Genomic DNA, 25,084 nt, shown 5'->3' with positions numbered 1-25,084 from the left:
TTCTGAGAATGAGTGGGGGAGATCTCTGGGGACACTTGGGCTTGAGTGTCTCTGCCGAATCACTTCCATGTCTCCGCCTTCTTTCCCTCTCTCCTAAAACATATTACTCCTTCCACTTTCTTTGTTTTTGTGGGTGTAAGCCTCCATATTACTTTGGTTAATTTTAGTGTGCTTTGGAACACAGATGAGTGCATGTTCATTCTGCCTTGTTTAATTTTAGAGACAGGGTGTCGCTCTGTTGCCCAGGGCCGAGTGCAGTGTTAAGATCATGGTTCACTGCAGCCTCGACCTTCTGGCATCAAGTGATCTTCCCACGTCAGCCTCCTGAGCAGCTGGGACTACAGGTGTGCACCATCACACCTAGCTAATTTTTTAATTTGTAGAAATGAGATCTCACTATGCTGCTTAGGCCGGTGGTCTTAACCCCTAGGCTCAAGCAATCCTCCCACCTTGGCCTCCCATAGTGCTGAGATTACAGGCATGAGCCACTGTACTTGACCCCTTTCACCTTGTTTAGCCTGACAACCCAACCTCTCCCTCTCAGGTCTTTCCATCTCAGTCTTCTGCACTCCAGACTTCTGCGTCTTCTTCCTCTGCTCAGCCTTTAATTGTCGATGTTTCTGGTTCTATAGCCTCATCTTCTTGTGTGCACTCTCTGTGAATGTACCCTGTGGCTTTATTACCTTTGACATTCTTCTGTCTTCTAAATCATCTCCTGAATAGAGTGTTTTCTCCTGTCCTGGGTGTCCCGCAGCCCATAGGAGCAGCCATGCTGTGGGACACCCTGAATGGGGTTTGTGTTACCTGTTGTGCCTACCATGCCCTTCCCCACTTTGGATGCACAGGTGTCCCACCTTAGCTGCCCGAGATGCTGTTTATCCTTGATAGTCACCTTTTAAGCCTTATACAGGTCTATCAAGTTGAGTCACCATTACCACTTGGTGTGTGCTGTGCCTTGTGTAACACTGCAGTTCCGGGAGTCCTCCAACCTGGAATGCATGCTTTGCGGGGATCTATGATGCCCTCGAATTGTATGTTACATGTGAACCTGTGAGCATTTTCTAGGGGCTCTGCACCTTTGTGTCTTCAGCTCTGAGCCCCATGCTTGCTGCAACCAGCAGGTGTTCAGAGTGAATGAATTTGCTTATCTTGGCATAAATCATGTAACTGTTGATGATACCCCAGGAAGGTGAGCCTTTGGTTATAAATCCTTTTAACATTTTCCAGTCTAAAAGTTTTGTGGTCTTATTACAGGATGTAGAAAACAGTGGGCCTCAGTTACTCTTTTGTTGTTGTGCCGGAGTGTACCACGGTTGTTTTTGAAAGATAACTTTGACCATACCCTTAGGAACTTCCTCAGCTCACTTTCAAATGGAGGGCACTGGCTTTCTAACCATTGTGTTTCCCAGCCCAGTGACAGCTGAAGCTGACTGCTTCCGATGTCACAGGCAGCACAGAAGAGCCGCCCTCCAGGTGCTGCTGGGAAATGCCTGGAACTCTTTGCCATTTACTTTCTATCAAAAGCTGAGGGAAATGGTACATATGGGGCTTTCCTAAAAATATGGGATCCATCCATTTGTCAGCAATGTCATTCTATCCTATCCCAGGGCCTTTCAAGATTTTGATGAAAACTAATAGATCCCATATCCCAGAATAATGCTATTAATAATTTTATTATTATTACTTAATGATAGCAAAAAGTTGGCTAACTCCAACCGCTCACTTGTTATTTGCCAGGTAATCCTCTAATCCAGAGGATTTGGCCTTTTGTGTGTCTTAATGTCCTGCTTGCACCAGCTCTATGAGGAAGGTGCTGCTGTTGTCATTTCCATTTCTGCACTCGTGGAAACAAGCGTAGTGAGGCCAGCCTGAGCCACAGAGCTGCAGGTAGGGGAGGCAGCTGGAACCCTGGTGCCTGGCTGTGGAGTTTGAGACTCTGACTTCTGTGCCACGCTGCTGCCCCAACCCTAGTCATACGAGGTGTCTCACCCCGCCCTGGATACTCTGAGATCCCCTCTGGGTTCAGCAGGCTCAGAGAGCTGACTGCTTGGAGCAGAAGGCATGGGGTCCTCCAGAGACTCCCCTGAGCTGAGTTCCCCTGTGGACACCAGGGCCACCTCCTTGTGGCACTCCCTGAAGGTTCCTCTCTGGAAGAACTGTATTGGTTCCCTGGGGCTGCTAGAGGAAAGCTTCACAAACTGGGGCTTAAACAACAGAAACTGACATCCCACAGCACTGGAGGCTGGAGTCTGAGATCAAGGTGTCAGCATGCTTGGTCCCTTCTAAGGGTCGCGAGGGAAAGATCTCTTCAGGCCCCTTTGCTTGGCTTATAGGTGGCGTGTTCTCCTTGGATATCATCACATCGCCTGCCTTCTGTGCATGTCTGCATCCACGTGTCCCCTTTCCAATAAGGATATTAGCCCTTTAGGCTGGGTCCCGTCCTAGTAGTCTCATCTTAACTAATTACATTTGTGACAGTCCTATTTCCAGATAAGGCCACATTCTGAGATGCTGGGGGTTAGGATTTCAACACAGGAATTTGGAGGAATACAATTCAATCAGGCTTATGGAAAATTCTGGTCTTAAGTCAAGAGTAGTGTTCTCCAGTCTGTATATGGAGGCGCACACCTATGGTCCCAGCCACTTGGGAGGCTGAGGCCAGAGAATTGTGTGAGCCCAGGAGTTCCATACCAGCCTGAGCAACATAGCAAGACTTCCTCTCAAAAACAGACAAAAAGAGTGGTGTCTTCCAGAGTGATTAGTTTGCTTTCAAAAACAAAACACAAACCGTAAGCACTGGCACTCGTGACTGATCATCCTGTATCCACGCACGAGCTGCACAAAGGCCACGCGGTCACTCTGGCTCCCCGTTGGCGAGTACCTGGGATTTCTTGCTCAGCATTTTGGGGCCTTAATTCTTTCAGGGGACTTTTTGTCTAATGTCTCCCCTTCTTCTAATTATGTGCGATATTTACATAGAATCTGATAAACTGCTTCAAATTTGTTTTCAGAACAGTGAGCTGGATAATTAAAGAAGCTTTTTCCTGCTTCTTGGGCCCAGTTTCCATTTCTTCCTTTTTTCTGTTTTTCTTGGCTATTCTAGTGCTAATTTCCTTCCTTTCCTTTCCTAGGCTGGCCTTAGAGCATCCTCTCATATGTACAGCCAGACCTTCTTTCAAGCTTTTATTAAAATGGGGAAAGGTCATTTGGGAGGCTTTGTTGTTTTCCTGTTTCTAAAGATCATTTTTCTTCCTGCAGGGGAAGTCCTTAAGTCTTATTTGTGGGGCCCTCTCCTGGCTCCGTGACTTTGAACAGAAGAAGCGTGAAGAAGAGGCACGACTCATTGAAACTGGAACTGGCTCCTTACATGATGAGAAAGATGAATCCCTGTGTCTGTCTTCTTCCTGCGAAGGGGCTGCAGGCACCCCGAGGCCTGCTGGAGAACCGGCCTGGGTTACTCAGTTTGTGCAGAAGAAAGAAGAGAGGGACCTGGTGGACCGACTAAAGGTGAGACCTGGGGTATCAGGAAGTGGGAGTGCTGGAGGAAACAGGGCTTCAGCGATTGTTCTGGGGCGATTCTGAGACTCAGGTAGTGCATGTTCCCCTGCCGTTGCCATGCCTCTCAGCTCTTCCATCAGCTTCTTGGGTCGATGGTGCTGCCGCTGTGCTGTCTTTTTTGAGCTGGAGGTCAGCAGGCCTTCTCCACACAAGGAACTGTTGGTGCCCATTTATTACTCACCTGGGAAAGGACCTGATCATTGCCATTGGCAGCATGGTTCAATGGCTGCAAATGGATCTGATGGAGAGCGTGTGGCTTTGGGAGGAGTGTGCGGCCTTCCGCAGTGAGCAGCGAGGCTGGGACCTGCAGGGATGAGGTCCCGGGAAGGGGATGCGGCAGCCCTTGAGTGCTGGCCGGGGAAGGAGAGATGCCCCCAGTGAGGAGGCACCGGGCTGAGTGGCCCAGACTCCTTAGGAGAGGCCTGGTTTTGGGCTTCCTTGGTGATTTTCCTTCATGTCTGCCTTCTGTAGGCGGAGCAGGCCAGGAGGAAGCAGCGAGAAGAACGCCTGCAGCAGCTGCAGCACAGGGTGCAGCTCAAGTATGCAGCCAAGCGCCTGGTGAGCCTCATTTCTTGGGGGGCAGGATTCTGTCCAGGCAGGGTTGCTCTGCTTGGAGGCTCATGGGTGCGTGGTCAGCGCCTTGGTCTCCCCTCCATGACCCTCACTGGCTATGTGCTCCCGTAAAGAAGCTGGGCTGTGAGTGGTTGAGGCGTGGATCCTAGGAGTCGACCTCTCTCCAGCCAGGCAGCCAGGCCTATGTGAATGGGCGTGGTGTGCTTTGTCTCTGGCATGTGGGGAGGTGGGTACTGGTGCTGAGACTTCTTCCTCCCTCACCACCTCCACTACCCCTGTCCAGAGGCAGGAAGAAGAAGAAACAGAGAATCTCCTCCGCCTCAGCAGGGAGATGCTAGAGACAGGCCCGGAGGCTGAGCGGCTGGAGCAGCTGGAGTCTGGGGAGGAGGAGCTGGTCCTCGCCGAATACGAGAGTGATGAGGAGAAAAAGGTGGCAAGCGGGTGAGACAGAGGCGGTAGCACAACCCTGCCCCAGGCCAGGGGGCACCCTTGAAGACAGCTCTTTCCCTCATGCCACAGATGCCATGAAGCACCTGGCAAGAGGCATGGTGACTTCTGCCCTCTGCTCTAAGCTGGGTCCTTCCTAGGGTCCATGAGTGCCAGTGGCAGTGAGGACAGTCACCGGCCTGGTCTGTGTCCTCTCAGCTGTCCTCACAGCAGCTCAGGCAGGGCAGGAACATTTGTGTCTGCGCCTTATACACAAGGAGGCTGCAGCCTCACAAGGAGAGACTCCTTGGCTGAGGCCACAAGCCTCGGCAGTGGAGAGCTGGGCTAGAACTCAGCCGGCCTGGCTCTAGATCTCAGGCTCTGAGGCAGCTGACTGCACTGGGTAACATGTGAGGTGCCAACCGTCAAGGCGTCCTTAGCCTGAGCTTTCCCTCTCCCATAAAGCCTCTGTTGGTCGAGACTCAAGGTTTCCACTTGATGAGCCATGAGCTGCTGGGTGACTTAGCCCTGAACAGGCCACCCAGGCCATTTCGGGCCCACAGGATCCCTGGTGACAGCCCCGTTCCCATTCACACTGGAACCTCACCACCATCCCTGAGTGTCTGCTCTGAGTATGGCACTGTCCAGATGCTGTGGACATAGAAGGGAAGAAGACATGGGACAGTTAATAGACATGAAAATAAATAGCACCTATGTGAAGTCAGCATGTTTGCCTACAAGGAAAACAAAATGGTGATGTGGATGGGGTGGGGGGCTGCACCTGATGATGAGTCCCATGTGTCCTATGACATCCTGGCCACCACGTCTGTCGGAGGGTAACTGCAAGACCAGAGACCCTCCATGGATATTCCTGAAGGTTCATCCCCAGCCTTCACGGTCTGTCTGCAGGGCGCCTTCTGACGCCACCTCCAGCCGCCATCCACCAGGCACCAGCTTCCCCGCTGCCCTGAACTTCCTCCAGCGCACCAGGCCTTCCTCTGTCCTGTCTGAGGATTTGCTCATGCAACGTGCTGTGGCCAAACACCCTGCCCTCCTCCCTTGGCAGATGTCTTCCTCTCCTTTAAGGCCTGGCTCAGGTGTCGTCTTGGTGGCTTCGGGTGTCAGCTGCTCTGTTTTGCTCACGCACCTGCTTGTGCTTCTGTTATTGCCTCCTCTCCCTGGCTGGGCTCGAGCTGCTTCAGGGCAGGAACCACGTCTTTATAGTTTGATGTTCCCAGAGCTGACCCAGTGTTTGGCATAGAGGTGTGCTCAATAAAATCGAGTTGACATGAATGAGCAGATGCTGCCTCGTTGCAGTCTGGTAGTGTAATTCCAGGCTGCGCATGTGGACTTCAACTTCTGCCCCTGCCCAGGGCAGACCACCGTGTTGCTTTATGCCTCGCTGGTGAGAGGAGGTCATAAACAGTTTGTGCTCCATGAACCCTTCCTGCCCACCTCCGAGGTCGTGTTTCTGCTCCCTCTCTTCTCCCTTACAGCCCGTGGGGACAAGGCAGAGAACTTGAGTGGAGATGGAGGTGGTGAATATTAAAGGAACAAAGTGCTCCTTCAGGTCTGGGCAAGAACCATGGATCCTGTAGGTCAGCTTCCGGGGCTTCCCATGCCCTCACGTTTCAGGAGATAACGTGAGCCTCAGAGGACCTGAGTTCTGAATAGAAAATTTTTGCTCTTCATTTCTTCACACACCCAGCCTCTCAGTGAGCCCCTGCTGGCTTTGTCCAGCATGCGACATAAGATTATATCCAAGCCTTTTAAGATAAAGCTGCCTACTCTTTAGTGACCATGAAGCCAAGCCTGTAATAATTACTCTTCTGATAGCCCAAGACAATTGTATTCTGCTTTGTTAGAAAGGAATTTCGAGGTGAACAAAAATGTTTTCTTTTTATGTGATGTTGCCATAGGTATCGTGGGCCTGTCAGATGGTTTTGTGTTTTCTGAGGAGCATAGACTAGTAGAGCTAGCTCAGCTTCAGGCCATGGGATGCAGGGCTGGCTTCCCTGCCAACGCCTGGCGCTGATGGATTCTTCCCACATTGCTGGAAAGGGCAGACTGAGGCGCTGACAAAAGAAGAGTTGTAGCTGGTCATAAGTGACAGCATCCTCTGTTCACTCGATTGGTCAGTTGTAGCTTCATCCAGGAGATGGTCATGGGGTTCCTGCTGCATACCAAGCTCTAGGTGAGGCCACGGGGACTCAGCAGAAACAAGGCCGACCTGGGTCCTCCCTTGTGGACATGACAGTCTGGGGAGATAGACCGAGAGGAAGCGATTTTGAATGAGATGGGTGAGAAGAGCAGGGGCCATGAATCTGTGTCAGAGCAGCCAGGCCTACCAGGGAAGGTCAAAGAAGGCTTCCTGGAGGAGGTGATGTTTCTGCTGCTATCTCAGAGTTGACTGGGAGCTGGTGAGGGGAGACAACATTCCAGGCACAGAACATCCGAAGGCCCGAGATGATGAAGAGCAAATATCCCCCCTGGGGCCTCAGAGGGATCCAGCTTGCTGGAGGGAGGGCAGAGAGGAGAGCAGCCTGCCATGAGTCCTGAGGCTTCCAACTCAAGACTTGGGTTGGGGGTGCTGAGCCCCTTTCTCCTTTTTACATTTCCCTACCCACAGACCTGAGTGGCCATGGGAGGTTGGGGTTGGCATTTGCCTGGGGGAGTTTCTGAGCGAGCAGCACCTGCTACCTTGGTGGAACCCATTGCTGGGAATGGCCAGGGCTCAGCACCAGCGCTCAGCAGATGCTCAGTGCGTTTTGCTGAGTTTGCTGAGGGAAGACTGTTTTCTGTTCTCTCTCACACACACAGAGTGGATGAGGATGAGGATGACCTGGAGGAAGAACACATAACTAAGGTAACACGAGTGTCCTCAGCTGGTGCTGTGCTGGGGGCTATGGGCTGGGCTGTGCACCCCTGGGGAGGAGGCTGGAGTCACTTGGCTACTTCTCACCCTCCTCTCCACAAAGGAGGAGTTTCCAGCACTTGGATTCTGTTGCTTCTTGCACACAACCCTGGTCCTAAGTTGCTCCCTTGGCCAGCTGCAGTGGACCCTGGAGTCCTCTCCTGGGGTCAGGGCCTGGGGAGTCCTCTCCTGGGGAGACCTTTCCTGGTAGCATGGACCTGAGGAGACCTCTCTTGAGTTTGGGGCCTGGGGAGACATCTCCTGGGTTTGGGGCCTGGGGAGACCTCTCCTGGGTTTGGGGCCTGGGGAGACCTCTCCTGGGGGCAGGGCCATGCTTGCCACCCCAGGGCATCAAGGAACAGCTGTTCTGGGCTGAAATCTGGGTGTTTTCTGTCCCTGCTGGGTGGTGCGGGTAGGACAGACATGAGTCCCCTGCCCTTTGGGTCTCTCATGGTGTGCTTCTCCCTTTGTCTGTGTTCCCATTTGCATGGAGGGCTATGGGTTGTTTATGGTCTGACATTTCCCATTTGGTTTCATTGATTTATGACTTGTTTTCTGTGGGAAGTAGGTATTTTCTTTTTTTCCTCCCTTCACTCTTGCCTTAGAGGAGTAGAGAGAGGGTATTCTGGTCAGCCTTCCTTTTTCCCTTTGGGGGATGTGTGTGACACACTCCCTCCCCTCCCACCGACAACCCACCCTCCCCAAGTGGGGACTCTTTGCCACGGGAGATGGTCACCCGTGTCCTAAGATTGGCCAACCCCCCAAAAGCGGTTGATTAGAGGCTGGATATGACTCGTGGAAGGAGCTGCCTTTGGGGCATTCCCTTGAACTTCTGGAGCTGTGGGTGACTTGGGAACCCCTGGGTCCCTCGATAGATGCCTGACATGGGACATTGCTGTCCTGCCTCGGCTTTGTGCATTGGGAGCCACTCCCTTTCCCTCAGCCTCTCAGGCCCTGGCGTGCCTTGATGTTAGAGAATGCTGTGGGATGTTTTGGTTCCCTCTTTGAAGCGCCTTTCTTTCTCTCTGCTAGATTTATTACTGTAGTCGGACACACTCCCAGCTGGCCCAGTTTGTGCATGAGGTGAAGAAGAGCCCCTTTGGCAAGGATGTTCGGCTGGTCTCCCTCGGCTCCCGGCAGGTAAACAGTAGCCAGTATTTCCACCAGGGGCCATCCTGCTCCTTTCGCCACAATTTTGTCCTGCTCGTCCAGGCCTGGGAGACACTGGGTCTGTGACAGGCTGAACCATGCGAGGAGCAGCCCCCTCCCTGGCCTGGCTGGCTCATCACTGGAAGGCAAAGGAGAGGTGGCGGGGGCAGGTCCACGTGTGTTGGTAGGATGTCATTTAGCTGGCACCATCTCTTTGCCTCTTTCTTTCTCCTTTGCTGCAGAACCTTTGTGTAAATGAAGACGTGAAAAGCCTAGGTTCTGTGCAGCTTATCAACGACCGCTGCGTGGATATGCAGAGAAGCAGGCACGGTAGCCACTGGGACCATGGTGTAGCCGCAGGTGGTCTGGAGAGAGTGAGGTGGGGGGGTGGCAGTGACTGAAGACCATTAAGTGTCTTTCGTAGAAAGAATGGCAGAGGAGACCCCAGTTCCTTCCTGAGTCCCCTCTCCTTGGGAAAAAGTGTTCCTACTCTCTGGGTCAGTGTCTGGTCCGAATCCTTGGCTTGGAGATGATTTTACGGGCTCTTTCGGGAGAACAAAAGTAAAACCTTACAGTGTTCCAATGAGACCACAGTAGGCAGTACTTGGGAGGGTCTTATAGACCCCACCCCGTGGAATTGGGTCTCAATATTACAGAACCCTCTCTCAGGCCCGTGGACAGTTGCTATCCTCTCTGTTTTCTCTCTTTGTGCCTGCGCCACTCTCAGAGAAGAAGAAAGGAGCTGAGGAGGAGAAGCCAAAGAGAAGGAGGCAGGAGAAGCAGGCAGCCTGCCCCTTCTACAACCATGAGCAGATGGGCCTCCTCCGGGATGAGGCCCTGGCAGAGGTGAAGGACATTGAGCAGCTGCTGGCCCTTGGGAAGGAGGCCCGGGCCTGTCCCTATTACGGGAGCCGCCTTGCCATCCCTGCAGCCCAGGTGAGGGCCCTGCAGGGCCAGAAAGCCACTCTTGGCTCTCACTGTGGTCTAGGCCATGAGGGGGGGGTCCTCATCACACTGTAGTTTGGGGGATGCCCCCCACCGTGGTCCAGTTGATGGCACCTTAGCCCATTCTCTCCTGATGCGTGAGTTGGAGGAGGCGCGTGGGATCCCTTGGGGGCTCCAGGCAGCAGGGCCAGTTTGGCATTACTGGGGATAGTATTTAGGAGCCAGGAAAGCCGGTGCATTCCTAGTGAAACCACAGGGAGAGGGGGGATGCCAGGAGCTGAGAAGAGTGCGCTGCGTACATCTATTTACAAATGGCTCTCCAAGTGATGCTCCCAACTTCCATGCCTATGATGTGATGGAGGATGTCAGTGATGGAACCATTCAGTTTTCCAGTTTTTCCTTTTTGTAATATCAGTACTCTTAACTGGAAAGCTTTCCTAACTTACACCTACCTGCAGCACGTGAGAATACTGTCTTCTCTGCCTCAACTTCTCTTGATTTTTAAACAGAAGGAAGAACTGCTAATGTAGCAGATGAAAAGTAGTATCTCACTGTTATTTGGTGGGTGCAGTTTCACTATTTCCTTGCTACTTCTTTAATTTGAGTGACTTTGGAAACAGAATATCACTTGAGGAAAATTCTGTATAATCCAGAAAAAAATGTAAGGTTTTAAAAGATTCGGGGAACTAAGTAACCGTTTTGCACAGCAGCTAAATGCTCACCAGCATACCTGCTGAGCTGTGTGGGCACTGGCAGAGAAACTGAGGAAAGCTGCCAGGCCCCATGGTGTCCCAGGCCTTCCCTCCGGTCTGTTTGCCTTTAGAGCAAGATTAGTGCTATAGGCATTTATACACAAATACCATAATATGGCCCAAAATCTTTACGATTTTTGAATTTTTAAAGTACTTTGACCATATTTTGCTTTTATGTTAATAGTATTCCAGTGAAATTCTGTGCATGGGGACACTGGAGCCCAGAAAAGTTAAGTGACTCATATTTTCTCACCAAGCGTGGGTGAGGGAGCCATTCAGTTTTCCCATATTTTATTTTTTATATGAGTATTCCTTTAACTGGAAACTTTCCTAACAACAAACACCTAAAGATCTGCAGAGTTGCTTTTATTTTTGTTACCCCAGCTCCACGCCTTAACCCTCACTTTGAAATAGGATGTATCAACCCTATTTTGCAGATGAGGAAAGCGAGGGTCAGAGAGGTTAGACAACTCTTCCAGAGTCACACAGCTGGGAAGTAGCAGCTCCAGGAGCAGAAGCTGGGGCCGCTTCCTGGTGCACCGATGGTCTTCAGGTGTTTTGTGGAAACTCGGGGGCCTCCGGGACGACCTTGAGGACATGGACAAGGCTAAGCAGGGGTTCCCTTCACCCAGCCCTGCCCTTGGTTTACTCAGGAGTCAGACCAGCCCTAGTTTCCTGTGTTTCATGTATTGGCTTTTCATGTGAAACTCGAGGAGAGCTTGTCCGTTGCCACAAGCTGTTTTTCGAATGTCTCTACACAGTCCAGGCAGGAAATAGAAGCACTCACATCAGGAGCTCAGTGTCAGGCAGGCAAGGCTCCTGCAGGGGAGCCCCGCCCTGCTCAGGTGGCCTCATCTCCCCTCCCAGCTGGTGGTGCTGCCCTATCAGATGCTGCTGCATGCAGCCACTCGGCAGGCCGCGGGCATCCGGCTGCAGGACCAGGTGGTGATCATCGACGAGGCGCACAACCTGATCGACACCATCACGGGCATGCACAGCGTGGAGGTCAGCGGCTCCCAGGTGCGTGGGCCTCCCCTTCCCGGGCCAGGGCCTGCCGTGAGGTAAAGGGACTTGGATGGTTCCTCCAGACACCTGGGCCAAGAATTCCTCCGGAGGTGGGGCTTGCTAGAGGGTGCACGAGTCCAGGCGGTGACCTCATCGGAGCCTGACCATGGCTTTCCAGTGCATCCGAGAACTCTGGGGACCCCACTATGACAGAGTGCCTCATTTCCCTGCACTTCATCTGCCCCCATGCTCCTGAGTCCCTCCAGCCCTGGATGCCAGCAGCCAGTTCTGCAAGCCAGGGAGATGGCATGTGTGAGGCAGAAGTCCCCTCAGGATTGGATTTTGTCATTACTGAAGTTGTCTGGAGGGGACTGAATTGAGGAATGCTCAAGATCAGTGCAGGCTCCTCCTGCTGCCCTATCATGCGCCATGCATGGCACCAGGTGTCTCTGGTCTTCACGCTGACTCTGCCATGGGGGTGGTGTTCCTGTTTTACATTGGAAACTTGGAGATTCAAAGATGGTCAAGCTCTGTCCTGAGGTCATGCAGCTCATGAGTGTGGAGCTGGGGTGTGCCCACTGGTTTCTGACTGTGAAACCCCCACGACATCCCACCAGCTCTACTGACCTGTGCCTGGGCTGAATTGAGGCTGGGATGTGATGGTGACCTTGAACCATCACTCTTTGTAGACTCCAGGTCTTTTCCCAACCCGGTGGAAACTAGCAGGGAGATTCCATACTTGAGGAATTCAGCCTCTTGCTTTTTCTCTGACCCACAGTGGACACTGGAGGAAAACTTCCCTTCCTTCCCTTTTCTCTTAGCTCCCACCAGCCTAAGGGCTGTGGAAACCCGTACCTTTTGTCTGCACCCAGCCCCCTCTCCTCCCTTTGGTGGCTTCCTGTGTGTCCAGGGCCAGCATCTTCTAGGTGAATCTAAGATGTCAGTACCTTAGCCCTGGGCTGCTTGCTCAGAGCCTGGTTTGTGTTCTTTCCCCAGCTCTGCCAGGCCCATTCCCAGCTGCTGCAGTACATGGAGCAATATGGGTGAGATGTGACCCTCTGAGGTAGTGGGACAGTCCCTTGGTGGCCCCCTGCATGGGCCTCTGAGAGGCAGCACTTTGGTTCCCACCTCTGGCCCGGGCTGTGGCGGGGTGGAGCTGCATGCCATTCATGTCCTAGGCACATCATGGTGTGTGCTGCACACAGACCTGGAAGGCTGGGGACTGACCGCTGGCTCTGAGGCCTGGGGCCGTGGCCAGCCTGCTCTCTGGGAAAGGATTTGTAGCTTGTGACCCAGTTTGAGAGGCACCGGGCAGCAAGGCTTCCATTGGGGTGGGCGGGGCGAGTCGCCATCAGGGCACCACCACTTAATGTCCGTTGGCTTCTTCTCAGGAAGCGTTTGAAGGCCAAGAACCTGATGTACCTGAAGCAGATCCTGTATTTGCTGGAGAAATTCGTGGCTGTGCTAGGGGGTGAGAGCCTCATCCCCCTGCTGACCCCAGGCCTGCAAAACTTGCTGGGCTGCTTTTTCCTTGGATGCCCATCAGGACACCTCAGTTCTCTGTGTTTTTAAGAAGGGTCAGCCGGGTGCGGTGGCTCACGCCTGTAATCCCATCACTTGGGAGGCCGAGGCAGGTGGTTCACCTGAGGTCAGGAGTTTTGAGACCAGCCTGGCCAACATGGTGAAATCCCATCTCTACTAAAAATACAAAAAAATTAGCTGGGAGTGTTGCCGTGGCCTGTAGTCCCAGCTGCTCCAGAGGCTGAGACAAGAGAATTGCTTGCTCAAACCCGGGAGGCGGAGGTTGCAGTGAGCCGAGATTGTGCCACTGCAGTCCAGTCTGGGCGACAGAGTGAGAATCAGTCTCAAAAAAAAAAAAAAAAAAAAAAAAAAAAAAAAAAAAAAAAGAAGGGTCTTGGTCATTGAGAAAATTCTTGTTCTTTGTAGCTTAGTTGAGTTGTCTGACTTGAGCTTTTTTTAGACCCATGGGTTCTTTGCCCATGTTCTGAGGACTTTTTATTTCAGGCCCTGCTCTGGGGGGATATTAAGGATACAGCATCACATGGACACACGGTGTTTCCGTGATAGGCATAGTTCTGTGGGTTGTTCGAAGCACTTGCATATGCGGTTTTGTGTGCCCTGTGAGAACGCAGTGCTGGTATTTGAATCCTTGTTGATAGACGCATAAACTAGAGCTCGGAGCAAGGGCTGCTCCCAGCACGGGAGCCTGGGATCTTCTGACTCCAGCTCCCACGCCTCTTTGCATGACCCTGTCACGTCCCTTCTTTTATGATGGGGCACCCCCTTGGAAGGCGTCTGTGGAAGTGGAAGCTGCAGAAAGCCTGTGGGAGCTCCTGGCGGGAGCTGGTCTCGTGTTGCTGCTCTGAGCCACCAGCTCTGCTTTGCCTCAGGCTCACCAGTGGCCTGGGCAGCTCCTCTGTGCTCCGATGCCCTGCATACCTTGGTCTGGCTGCTGTGTCCCGGCCTCCTGGAGAAGGGGTGAAAAACATGAACTTACAGGGCTTTGGGTTCCACGTGCAAGCACGTGAGTCAGACATGGGAAGCTCCTGGACCCACCTGCCCTCTCAGTGGGTCCGTTGCATGCTATAAACAGTGAAAAGCAAAACAAAGCCATTCAAATACAGATGCTCTTCTTACTTGATGTGCAGTGTGGAGGGAGAGAAGATAGGGAAGGGTTGGGGGGCCTGAGAACCGCCACTGTGACCTATTTCCATTCTCTTTTTTAGGGAACATTAAGCAAAATCCCAATACACAGAGTCTGTCACAGACAGGTAAGAGAGTTGCCCTCAGAGGGCCCAGAGCTGATCTGAGCCACTTCCTAGCTTAACCCTGGGACTGAAACCTGAGGCTAAGGGTGAAGCTCCCAAGGCCCTTCATGTGTTTGTTCTCAGGGACGGAGCTGAAGACCATCAACGACTTTCTCTTCCAGAGCCAGATCGACAACATCAACCTGTTCAAGGTAGAGGTTTCCACTTTTCCACATTCCACATCCAATTTCCTTCCTGTCACCACCTGTGGGTAAAGTACTATGTTAAGACTATAGAAGAAAGAAAAAGCAAAACAGATGTGTAATTACTTAACCCTTAACGCAACACGCCTGTGAGACAAAAGTCATCTTTTAGAGTGAAGGCCACAGGGATGAGGGATGGGTGAGAAAGGGACCTTTCTTGGTGCCCCATAGAACAGATAGAGACTCCAGGTCCTTGCTGTCTCACTCCATCTTCTGGCACAGTCTCCCTCAGGCTTATGGACAGGAATAGGACGTTGATTTGTTCTGTGCAACCCCTGTCACGTCTTCCCACTTGGGCCTTGGGTCTGGTTGCAGCCTCAGACCTCTGCTCACTCCAGGTCTGTGTACCCAGCGCTCCCCAGATGAAACACGGCCACTGCCGCCTGAACCCCAAGCTCGTAACTCAAATCAGCAACAGTGACTGCCCCCGGGTACAGGGTTCTGCCTCTGTTCTAGGCGGCATGCCATGTGCTGTGCTCTGAGCTAGGATATCCTTTTGCCCCGGCAAGGAAAGCAAACAGGCCCATAGAGGTGACTTCAGGAGGGTGGCGAGCACAGGCTTCCCACAAGTGAGCCAATAGCAAGTGGCAGAGACAGCGTCCAAACCTGGCTGCACTGACTTGGGGCCCCACATTCTTCCCATCCTGCCTGCCTTTTTTCTTAAAACCAGCTTTTCCCCTGAATTACACATTTGGGTCACTGTCACTGCCGCCATCCCTGCCAGACAGGCTGGATCCAGGTCATCCTTGATGCCTTTCTCCCCTTGTCTCCCACATGCCTGTGACAGCTGCCAGGCCTGACAGCCTCAGACAGTCCTGCCGTCCCCGCGCTTCTCCCACAGCTGGGACATGGGTGCAGGCGCTCCTTCTCTCGCCTTCCCTTTGCCCTCCTTGCTTTCCTTCTCCCCTCTTCTTCCCATGGGTCTCGGGTCTCATCACTCACCATTGAGGGAATCCTCATCGAAGGACGTCGCTCTTTTTAGAAACCCGTTTAAAGGCTCCAAACTCCTCATCTCTGCATCCCAAGCTAAGATCTGGCACCAAACCACACACATTGGATGCACCGACTGAGTGGCACTGCCCCAGCCCCTGAGCAGGTCCCAGCCATCATCTCCTCTGTGGCTTTGCTCATAGAAGTTCCTTTTTTTTTTTTTTAACTCTCTGTCACCTGGAAGGAAAGCCAAGGGGACCTAGATTTTACTGAGCACTCTTAGACTTGAGAGACATTTGGAAAGAGGGTCTCCCCCCTGAGGAGGACACTGCGTTGTGGGCAGGGGCAGTAGAGGAGGGGGTGGCCTCGGAGAGGGGATGACAAGGTTGGTGGCAGGGAGGCTCCAGGTGCCTCAGAAGGTAGCACTGCGTTGTGCTGCCTGGGTGGTAGAATTGGTGTTTTTTGTTTTGTTTTTAAGATTACAGCTTGCTCAGTTTGCACACATGCCTACAGCTGGGCTTGGTTTTTTGCAGGTGCAGCGATACTGTGAGAAGAGCATGATCAGCAGAAAGGTAACTGCTCCCATCTTGTGGTCCTGAATAAGACCCAGCTGTGCCCCAACCCCCTGCCCTTGCCATGCTTTCCTCCCCTGCCCTCAGGGAACTCCAGAGTCCCCTTCGTCTCCACTCTCCTTGGTGCAGTGGGCCTTGCTGGGGTGGTGGGATGTGTGCTGCAGGTGTCTTGGGCCTGGCAGAGCCTCCGATCCACCCAGCCTCTCTCTCATGGCTGTACCTGGTTCCTCTCCACTGCTCTCTCATCCCACCCAGCTCTTTGGATTCACTGAACGGTACGGAGCAGTGTTCTCATCCCGGGAGCAGCCCAAACTGGCTGGGTTTCAGCAATTCCTGCAGAGCCTGCAGCCCAGGATGACTGAAGGTGAGGCAGGAGGGTGGGCAGGCAGAGCCGGCTGCACGCATGGGCAAGGACTTCTGTTCCTCATGTGTGGACCTGACCAGAGGGAGGCCTCCTCCCTGTTCTGCTCTGTGCAGCTCTTGCAGCCCCTGCAGACGAGAGTCAGGCCAGCACCCCGCGACCAGCTTCCCCACTGATGCACATCGAAGGCTTCCTGGCAGCTCTCACTACGGCCAACCAGGACGGCAGGGTCATCCTGAGCCGCCAAGGTAATCAGGTGGTTCTTGGCCAGGTTCAGTTCCCAGGAAGGAGCCAAGCTGAGCCCAGGAGCCGCAGCATGAAAGGATTCTTTCCTTCCATCCTGGGAACTTCCTGGGTTAGGAGGAAGCAGTGCAGTGGGCACTGGCCTGCTGTGACCTGGGCAAGCAGTGGAGGTGGATGGGAGGAGATCGAGGGGCTGGGATGGGGGTCCCGTGACCAGGGTAAGCAGTGGAGGTGGACGGGAGGAGATCGAGGAGCTGGGATGGGGGTCCTCTAGGGCAGGGGTCCTAGGGAAACTTCTACTGTGGGGTAGGTGGGCTTTGGTTTGGGTCATGATTTTGTCATCTATGAGCCTTGTGATTTGGACTATTTTCTTTCTCAACTTCAGTTTCCTCATATGAAAATGGAGAGGATAGGCCGGGCGCGGTGGCTCACGCCTATAATCCCAGCACTTTGGGAGGCTGAGGGGGGCGGATCGTGAGGTCAGGAGATCGAGACCATCCTGGCTAACACAGTGAAACCCCGTCTCTACTAAAAATACAAAAAATTAGCAGGGTGTGGTGGTGGGTGCCTGTAGTCCCAGCTACTCGGGAGGCTGAGGCAGGAAAATTGCTGGAACCCAGGAGGTGGAGGTTGCAGAGAGCCGAGATTGAGCCACTGCACTCCAGCCTGGGCAACAGATCGAGACTCCATCTCAAAAAAAAAAAAAAAAAAAAAAAAGATGGAGAGGATAGTATGGTCCACCTCTGTGGGCTGGTTGTCCTAGAGATTAAATGGTGTTTAATTTAAAGAGAAAGCACTAGCACTTGTGCCTCAGACCTGGACTCACCTGGGGGACCCCCTTTGCTGGGACGATAGAAGTGTCTGTTGGGCTTGCACTCATCTCCCCACCGATCTGTTTTTCCAGGCAGCCTCAGTCAGAGCACCCTGAAGTTTTTGCTCCTGAATCCAGCTGTGCACTTTGCTCAAGTGGTGAAGGAATGCCGGGCAGTGGTCATTGCAGGGGGTACCATGCAGCCGGTAAGGACACCTTTCCCAGCCCCTCATGCCCCAGGTGTTGGGATGAGATGGGAGCTTGGGAGAGATGCGTTATCAGTCCTATTCTCTCCTGGGGCCCCAAGCCAGAAAGGGTCAGCTCGAGCAGGCCCAGTGGTGTCCACTGGGTGACACTGCTATTCTCTCACTGCTGTGCCTTTTAGGCTGCAGGAGCAGTGGAGACTTCTCTGCTGCTCCATTCTGTAGCCCCAGGATCACACGTCTCCCAGAGAAAGCTGTTCTGTGGTTTCAAACTCAAGGAAAAAAATCATGATTCCACTTTTAAAAGGTTCATTTTGATGTATACGAATATAATAGTCTTTGTAGGCATAATTTTTACTTATGTGCATAGCTATTTTAAAAACAAAAGTGCGGCTCCCTCCATGTGCCTGTCACTGGAACTTGCTCTTTTCACTCAGCAGCCAGAGGGGTCATAAACCCTGTCTCCTTGTCAGCAAGCATGCACGTATTTCAGTATCCCAGCTGTGCTGGATTCCAGTTACCCAGATATGTAGCATTTCATGTACCTGCTTCTCTCTTGTTAGGTGTGCAAGCTATTTGCAGTTTTCTGTTTTGAGCATGACTGTGATGAATATAACCGCATTTCTGCACAGTGGTGACTCCTACCTAGCAAAGGGCCTCCTGGACAAAAAGCTGCTGGGAATCCTGAAGCAGTGCTTCCCAGCCCCAGCTGCCTTAGCTTTTGACTTTTATATTTTTGTATGGATAGATTCATAGTTTTATTCATTCGGCATATTAAAGTTGTTTACAGTAATTATTGTTTCTGACGTTCACATTGTGAGAGCCCCTTCCTGCTAGCTCAGGTCCTCCCCGTGGCCTGGTCAGTCTCGCCTCCAGCACAGCAGAATGTCATGGGATCACCATGGGTGTCCTTGCCCCACACTGGATTGATTCATTTCTCCAAGCCACTCTGGTTTCTTGTAATGGGGAATGACATTTAGAAGTCAAGTTGTGGGTGCTAGGGTGTTTGTCGTGCTCCTGGGGTGTTTTTAGTAGACAGATCTAGGAAATGTTTTCAGAATGAATCCATACTGGTATTTCTTTCTTTCTTTCTTTCTTTTTTTTTTTTTTTTTTGAGACAGAGTCTCACTCTGTCTCCCAGGCTGGAGCGCAGTGAACCCGATCACGGCTCTCTGCAACCTCTGCCTCCGGGGTTCAAGCGATTCTCATGCCTCAACCTCCTGAGTAGCTGTGATTACAGGCATGTGCCACCACACCCAGCTAATTTTTGTATTTTAGTAGAGATGGGGTTTTACCATGTTGGCCAGGCTGGTCTTGAACTCAGGTGATCCACCAGCCTTGGCATCCCAAAGAGCTGGGATTACAGGCATGAGCCACCACGCCTGGCCCATATTGGTGTTTCTAAGTAAAAATCAAAGGATTTGTTTACTTGACCTTTTATTGTACCTCTTTTTCTCTTAAGCCTGAACATGTGCGCTACATTAACATACTTATCTGCTCTATCCTATAATATACTTAAAAGTTTTGAAATCATAGTACCAATATTACTTCTAACAATAGATCTGATTGAAATTGCCTTTCCTCTTTGCCCTTAGAGTGTAACCCACTAAGGATGCCTGGTCACTAGGCTCTAAAGTCACGTGGAACCAGGCTTCTCTCTGTGTGCTTCTGTTGTCAGTTTCATAGATAGCTACGCTGTTTTTGTTTCATTTTCTTTTCAATTTTAGAATTTGCTTTTTTCTTTCCTGACTTGTAGTTTTTAAATATGTAAATATTTGTATGGCTCAAAAGTCAAAGCAATATAAAAAGATCTATTCAGGAAAGCCTCACTCTCATCCCTTTCCAGCCCATTCCCCACCCCCATAGGGAATCCGTTTTACTAGCTTATCCTTTCGGTCTTTCTTTTTCCCCTAAATGAGCAAAAACGTGTCTTCATTTTTCCCTTTCCTGTTTTATTTACATGGAAGGCATCTTAGTCAGTTGTCTGGCCATCGCTCCTCTAGTGGGCTGCGTGGTTCTCTGTTGGACAGGTGTAGGGAGCTTATCCAACCAGTACCCTCTGGATAGGCAGGCGCATGATTACAGGGAAAGGTCTGGGGGCACATGCTGTTTGGTATTTGTGGGCTGTATCTTCTCACTGGACTCCTAAATATGGGATTCCTGGGTTAAAAAGTATAAATATGTTTAATTTGTTAACTACTGTGAAATTTCATGAGAATTGTACCATTCTGTATCCCACCAGTACTGTCTAGGAATGCCTGTTTCTCCAGAGTGGTTACTTTTGGATTTTTGCCAGTCTAACAGGTGAAAGCCTGGAGATTCTTATTCAGTAGTTTGGGCTGGGGCCTGGCCACGTGTATTTTTGAAAATTTTCGCTGGTGATTTTGCTGCATGGCCAGGGTTGATAATGACTGTGCCAGATTTGCTGGATTTCCTTTGCTGTTCCTGCACATAGTTTAAACGAGACTGCCAGCACTGGGTATCAGTCACCATTTTTCTTTTTGTTAGTTTGCCATCAGCCTTTTCTTGGACCTCTTCTTTCAGTTTGTGTGTACTTGCTGTCTCTTAGCCCAGACTTCTCGCTTCCTTTCTGCTGGGCCTCTGAGGGGTCATGGGGCCGTGACGCTGTGGCCTTGGTCTACAGGTGTCTGACTTCCGGCAGCAGCTGCTGGCCTGTGCTGGGGTGGAAGCTGAGCGCGTGGTGGAGTTTTCCTGTGGTGAGAAGCTGTGCCCAGGGTGGGGCAGGCTAGAGGTCAGGTTCTGGCCCCCGTTTTCTGTGTGTAATACCTCATACTGCGACCAGGCACAGGGGCGGAGGAGACCCCGGGATGGGAGCCTCACCCTTCGTGCGCTCGCCCAGGCTCTCCTGCTTTGCTCCCTGCTGCCTGCTGCCCAGTGTGACTGGCGATGGTGGGCGGGTGAGCGCTGTCAGTCGCTGTTCCTGTGCTGGATGATGGGGCAGGGAAATGCCCTTTCTGCAGTGTCTTGCAGCACACCTGCATCTCCAGTTTTCGGCCCCTCCCTGGCTCTTACCAGGTCACGTGATCCCTCCAGACAACATCCTGCCCCTTGTCATCTGCAGCGGGATCTCCAACCAGCCACTGGAATTCACGTTCCAGAAAAGAGAGCTGCCTCAGATGGTCAGTCCCAGCCAGCTCGCCGCACCACAGCCTGGCCTCAGGCAGCAAAGGGTTTTCTGGGGCAGGGGCGCTCTGGCCCACCCTGAGTGTTTTCAGGTGTTGGGGAAATTGCACAGGGACACCCGCTTAGAGCCACACAGAATAAGCGGCGTCGATCTAGATGCTTATGGAGGAAGGTCTGAGCTTCCCCGCCCCTCACGCCTTAGGCTGCGAAATATGTATTCATAAAACCTCCAGGCATCCTCTGAGGACGCCTCACGCAGGAGAAAGCTGCTAGTTCCCTTTGGCTCTCTTGCCCTTTGGTTATATCTGCCCCTGCCGGGGGCAGGGATGTGGGGCTTGGGGGCATCTCCTGTGGTGTGCCTGGGGTATGCAGCCCCTGATTGTCATTGTGGTGCCCATCAGGACCCTGGACAGAAGAAGGGAGGACTCAGTGCCAGGGCAATAGGGAGGCCCCCCAGGGACGCTAGTGCTGTGACATGTGTCAGAAAGGCGCAGTCAGCAGCAGCGGCTGGGTGTGTTTGGTGGGAGGTGGCACCTACCACCCCATGGTTCCCACCCAGGGGAGCCAAGTCCTCTTCCTTGGCTGTAGTTCTGCCGAGGGTCTCTCCTCAGTTTTGAGTCTCAAGGTGAAGACGTGGTTTGTGGGTGGCTGAGGGGTTGCTCCATGGGGGCTCCCTCCCTCCCTTCCTTCCTTCCTTAGATGGACGAGGTGGGTCGCATTCTCTGTAACCTGTGCGGTGTGGTTCCTGGAGGGGTGGTCTGTTTCTTCCCCTCCTACGAGTACCTGCGCCAGGTCCATGCCCACTGGGAGAAGGGTGGCCTGCTGGGCCGTCTGGCTGCCAGGAAGAAGGTGAGTGGCCTGTCGGCAGCCTTCCCACTTGTGAGGACAGTGCCACTGAGTCCTCCTGGGAGCTCTTGTGCTCATTGGGTCAGGACAGGCTTCTGGCTCCTCATCCCCACCGCTCCCAGTCCCTGACTACAGAGGATTTCCCCAAAGTCCCTGGCTGTGAGGTTCTCCAGTCCCCTGGCCAGAAAACACAAGGCCACGAGCAGACCCGAGACCTGGCACCCTGAACCTGTCTCTGGGAAATGTCCTCTGTCTTTCTCAGATATTCCAGGAACCTAAGAGCGCACACCAGGTGGAGCAGGTGCTGCTGGCGTATTCCAGGTGCATCCAGGTGCGGGCGTCATGCTGAGCTTGGGTCTGAGACCGTGTGGGGGTGGCAGCTGGAAACGTTGTGGGTGTCATCCAAGTTTTGGCTCAGCAACTCAGCGTCTGGGTTTCTCCTACAGGCCTGTGGCCAGGAGAGAGGCCAGGTGACAGGGGCCCTGCTCCTCTCTGTGGTTGGAGGAAAGATGAGTGAAGGGATCAACTTCTCTGACAACCTAGGCCGGTAAGTAGTGGTTCTGCTCATCTCCTGGGCCGTGATACATGGCCGGCCCTCACTCCCAGCAGCTGGGCCCCTGCCTGCTGTCTGCTGCCATTAGAGCCCACAGCTGGGCTGCGACTGCTCAGACCAGCCAGCTGGAGGGAGGGGCTCAGCAGCTCTGGGTTTGGCCCTGGGAAAGCAGTTGGATTTTAGACTGCCCATTGCTGTATCAGGACCCAGTCAATTGGCCTAGATGGGATCTCTCAGCTGAACAAGCCCTTTCCAGGTGGTAGGTACAGAGTGGAGAGAGGCTGAGTTTTGATCACAGTCGGAGAGGGCTGAGGGAAGGGGTAGAACGGAGCAGCTGGTGACGTGGGTGATGACCCGGGAGGTCCTGATGTCCACCCGCTGGGCTCTTGTCTCCCCCCCCAGGTGTGTGGTGATGGTGGGCATGCCCTTCCCCAACATCAGGTCTGCAGAGCTGCAGGAGAAGATGGCCTACTTGGATCAAACCCTCGTGAGTGACCCCAGTGTCACAGAGGGTGACAGGAGAGTAGGCAGTGGGTGGGAGTGTCATCACCCCCAGAGCTGATACAGCCAGGCCTTCCCTGCTGCACTGGCGTCTCCTGCCCCCTCCGGAAGCTTGGATGCCCCTCCACACCCTCTTGATCTTCCCTGTGATGTCACCTGGACCACTGCTGCTGGCATTGGCCACGAAGCCTCCTGGTCTGGCTCCAAAGCCTGGCAGGGTCTTTTCCCAGGGGGAGCTGCAGGCAGGGAACAGTCCTGATGGGTCATCCCCTTCACTCCCAGCCCAGAGCCCCCGGCCAGGCACCCCCAGGGAAGGCTTTGGTGGAGAACCTGTGCATGAAGGCCGTCAACCAGTCTATAGGTGAGCCTGGCTGCCTCCAGCTGGGTGGACAGATGGGGGCTGGAGAGGGGGAGAACAGGAAAGAGGGGTTGCCTGCCCTGTTTCCTATATAAGTCTGAGGAAGGGGAGGGGGTCGCCATGGGAATGTGCTGTAGGGGAGGCAGGTGTTGCTCGGAGCCCCAGCCTCTGTTCCTATGCAGGCAGGGCCATCAGGCACCAGAAGGATTTTGCCAGCATAGTGCTCCTGGACCAGCGATACGCCCGGCCCCCTGTCCTGGCCAAGCTGCCGGCCTGGATCCGAGCCCGTGTGGAGGTCAAAGCTACCTTTGGCCCCGCCATTGCTGCTATGCAGAAGGTCAGTCCTACCTTTTTCTTTCTGAGAGCCTCCCCACCCCGAGATCACATTTCTCACTGCCTTCTGTCTGCCCAGTTTCACCGGGAGAAGTCGGCCTCGTCCTGATGGGCAGCCACACGACCGCCTGGCGCCGTGCCCTTCCTTTGTCCTGCCCGCTGGAGACAGTGTTTGTCGTGGGCGTGGTCTGCGGGGATCCTGTTACAAAGGTGAAACCCAGGAGGAGAGTGTGGAGTCCAGAGCGCTGCCAGGACCCAGGCACAGGCGTTAGCTCTAGCTCCCGTAGGAGAAAATGCGGGAATCCTGAATGAACAGTGGGTCCTGGCTGTCCTTGGGGCGTTCCAGGGCAGCTCCCCTCCTGGAATAGAATCTTTCTTTCCACCCTGCATGGCTGAGAGCCAGGCTTCCTGCCTGTTCTCCGCAGGAGGCTGTGGCAGCTGTGGCATCCACTGTGGCATCTCCGTCCTGTCCACCTTCTTAAGAGGCGAGATGGAGCAGGCCCATCTGCCTCTGCCCTTTCTAGCCAAGGTTATAGCTGCCCTGGACTGCTCACTCTCTGGTCTCAATTTAAAATGATCCCATGGCCACAGGGCTCCTGCCCAGGGGCTTGTCACCTTCCCCTCCTCCTTCCTGAGTCACTCCTTCAATAGAAGGCCCTGCTCCCTATCCTGCCCCACAGCCCTGCCTGGATTTGTATCCTTGGTTTCATGCCAGTTCCTCCAAGTCTGTGGCACCTCCCTCCAAGTCTATGGCACCTCCCTCCCTCTCAACCACTTGAGCAAACTCCAAGACACCTTCTACCCTGACACCAGTAATTATGCCAAGGGCCATTAGGCTCTCAACATGACTATAGAGACCCCATGTCATCACGGAGACCTTTGTTCCTGTGGGAAAATATCCCTCCCACCTGCAACAGCTGCCCCTGCTGACTGTGCCTGTCTTCTCCCTCTGACCCCAGAGAAAGGGGCCGTGGTCAGCTGGGATCTTGTGCCACCATCAGGGACAAACGGGGGCAGGAGGAAAGTCACTGATGCCCAGATGTTTGCATCCTGCACAGCTACAGGTCCTTAATTAAAAGTGTACTGTTGGTTTCTGCTCAGTTTTTTATTGATATGTGCTGCTGTTTTCTCTGGAAGCCTCTTTAGGGAATCGAGGAGCGCACTGGTGCAGGGGCTGGGTGGAGCCATCCTCCGATGGAGTACAGGCAGACGGAAGTCCCCACCCCAGCTGCGTGGCCTCAAGCCAGCCTCCCGCTCCCCGAATGTGGTCTCCACACAGACCTGGGACAGTTCCATACCCGTCCCTTCCAGGGCAGCAGGGCTGAGGATCCCATTCTGGGTGTGTCCACGTCCGGGCCATGGCTGGAGTCTGGGTTTAGGGGAGGAAGGCATGGCGGCGCCCGCTAGGATTTCCAGTTGTCCTCTTCTTCCTCTGCCTGTGGCTGCTGGGGGTTAGCACAGACGGTTTGTTGTCTGACATACGGGCTCTCTCCTTCCGGCCCCTCACCAGCCCCAGAGGTGAAAAGGCTGGAGGGCAAAGGCCGAGTGAGGGAGGTCTGTGGGGAGCACTGGTTTCCCCAGGCCCCAGAGACTTAAACACAGGAAGAAAAAGGCAAGAGAGAATTAACCATGCCACAGCCCATGGCAGACAGCGGCCCTGCCTCCTACCCTTGCGTCTCAGGACCAGCTTGTTGAAGAGATCCCACATCAGTTCCCTGCCTTGGCTTACGGCTCTCACTGCAATAGGAAAGCCACAGAGTGGGGGGGGGTTCAGTCACATTTGACCCCCGGCTCCGTGTTCCTGTCCCCTGTAGTGTTTTTGTTATTAGACCCTTTTTTCTCCTTGGTTTAGGAATGGGGGCCCCAGGGCCACCCT

The 25,084-nt window shown here is 53.3% G+C and overlaps 1 protein-coding gene across 43 annotated transcripts in view; it reads left to right on the top strand.

Annotated features, from left to right (window-relative positions):
• The window catches only part of DDX11 (DEAD/H-box helicase 11), a 62,659-nt gene extending 38,351 nt beyond the window's left edge, over window positions 1-24,308 (top strand). For 7 of the 43 annotated variants that reach the window (XM_054664386.2, XM_063786764.1, XM_054664388.2 and 4 more), the window contains 24 exons: window positions 3,259-3,507; window positions 4,030-4,116; window positions 4,415-4,572; window positions 7,378-7,423; window positions 8,504-8,611; window positions 8,863-8,950; window positions 9,348-9,556; window positions 11,185-11,337; window positions 12,319-12,365; window positions 12,714-12,793; window positions 14,070-14,114; window positions 14,235-14,302; window positions 15,817-15,855; window positions 16,111-16,219; window positions 16,333-16,464; window positions 17,364-17,476; window positions 20,118-20,190; window positions 20,510-20,613; window positions 21,317-21,466; window positions 21,726-21,794; window positions 21,910-22,010; window positions 22,419-22,503; window positions 22,805-22,878; window positions 23,058-24,308. In XM_054664386.2, coding sequence (XP_054520361.2) covers window positions 3,259-3,507; window positions 4,030-4,116; window positions 4,415-4,572; window positions 7,378-7,423; window positions 8,504-8,611; window positions 8,863-8,950; window positions 9,348-9,556; window positions 11,185-11,337; window positions 12,319-12,365; window positions 12,714-12,793; window positions 14,070-14,114; window positions 14,235-14,302; window positions 15,817-15,855; window positions 16,111-16,219; window positions 16,333-16,464; window positions 17,364-17,476; window positions 20,118-20,190; window positions 20,510-20,613; window positions 21,317-21,466; window positions 21,726-21,794; window positions 21,910-22,010; window positions 22,419-22,503; window positions 22,805-22,878; window positions 23,058-23,520 — 2,850 coding nt within the window. In that variant the 3' untranslated portion in view covers window positions 23,521-24,308. Of the gene's footprint in view, window positions 1-3,258; window positions 3,508-4,029; window positions 4,117-4,414; window positions 4,573-7,377; window positions 7,424-8,503; window positions 8,612-8,862; window positions 8,951-9,347; window positions 9,557-11,184; window positions 11,338-12,318; window positions 12,366-12,713; window positions 12,794-14,069; window positions 14,115-14,234; window positions 14,303-15,816; window positions 15,856-16,110; window positions 16,220-16,332; window positions 16,465-17,363; window positions 17,477-20,117; window positions 20,191-20,509; window positions 20,614-21,316; window positions 21,467-21,725; window positions 21,795-21,909; window positions 22,011-22,418; window positions 22,504-22,799; window positions 22,879-23,057 lie in introns of all 43 variants that reach the window. The other 36 variants (XM_063786776.1, XM_063786778.1, XM_063786786.1 and 33 more) reach the window with 14 other exon arrangements.
• The last annotated feature ends 776 nt before the right edge of the window (window positions 24,309-25,084 follow it).

The sequence above is a fragment of the Pan troglodytes genome, chromosome 10, assembly GCF_028858775.2.
Source record: "Pan troglodytes isolate AG18354 chromosome 10, NHGRI_mPanTro3-v2.0_pri, whole genome shotgun sequence".
In the NCBI taxonomy this organism is placed as follows: Eukaryota; Metazoa; Chordata; class Mammalia; order Primates; family Hominidae; genus Pan; species Pan troglodytes.
This window is presented reverse-complemented; position numbering and strand designations above follow the sequence as displayed.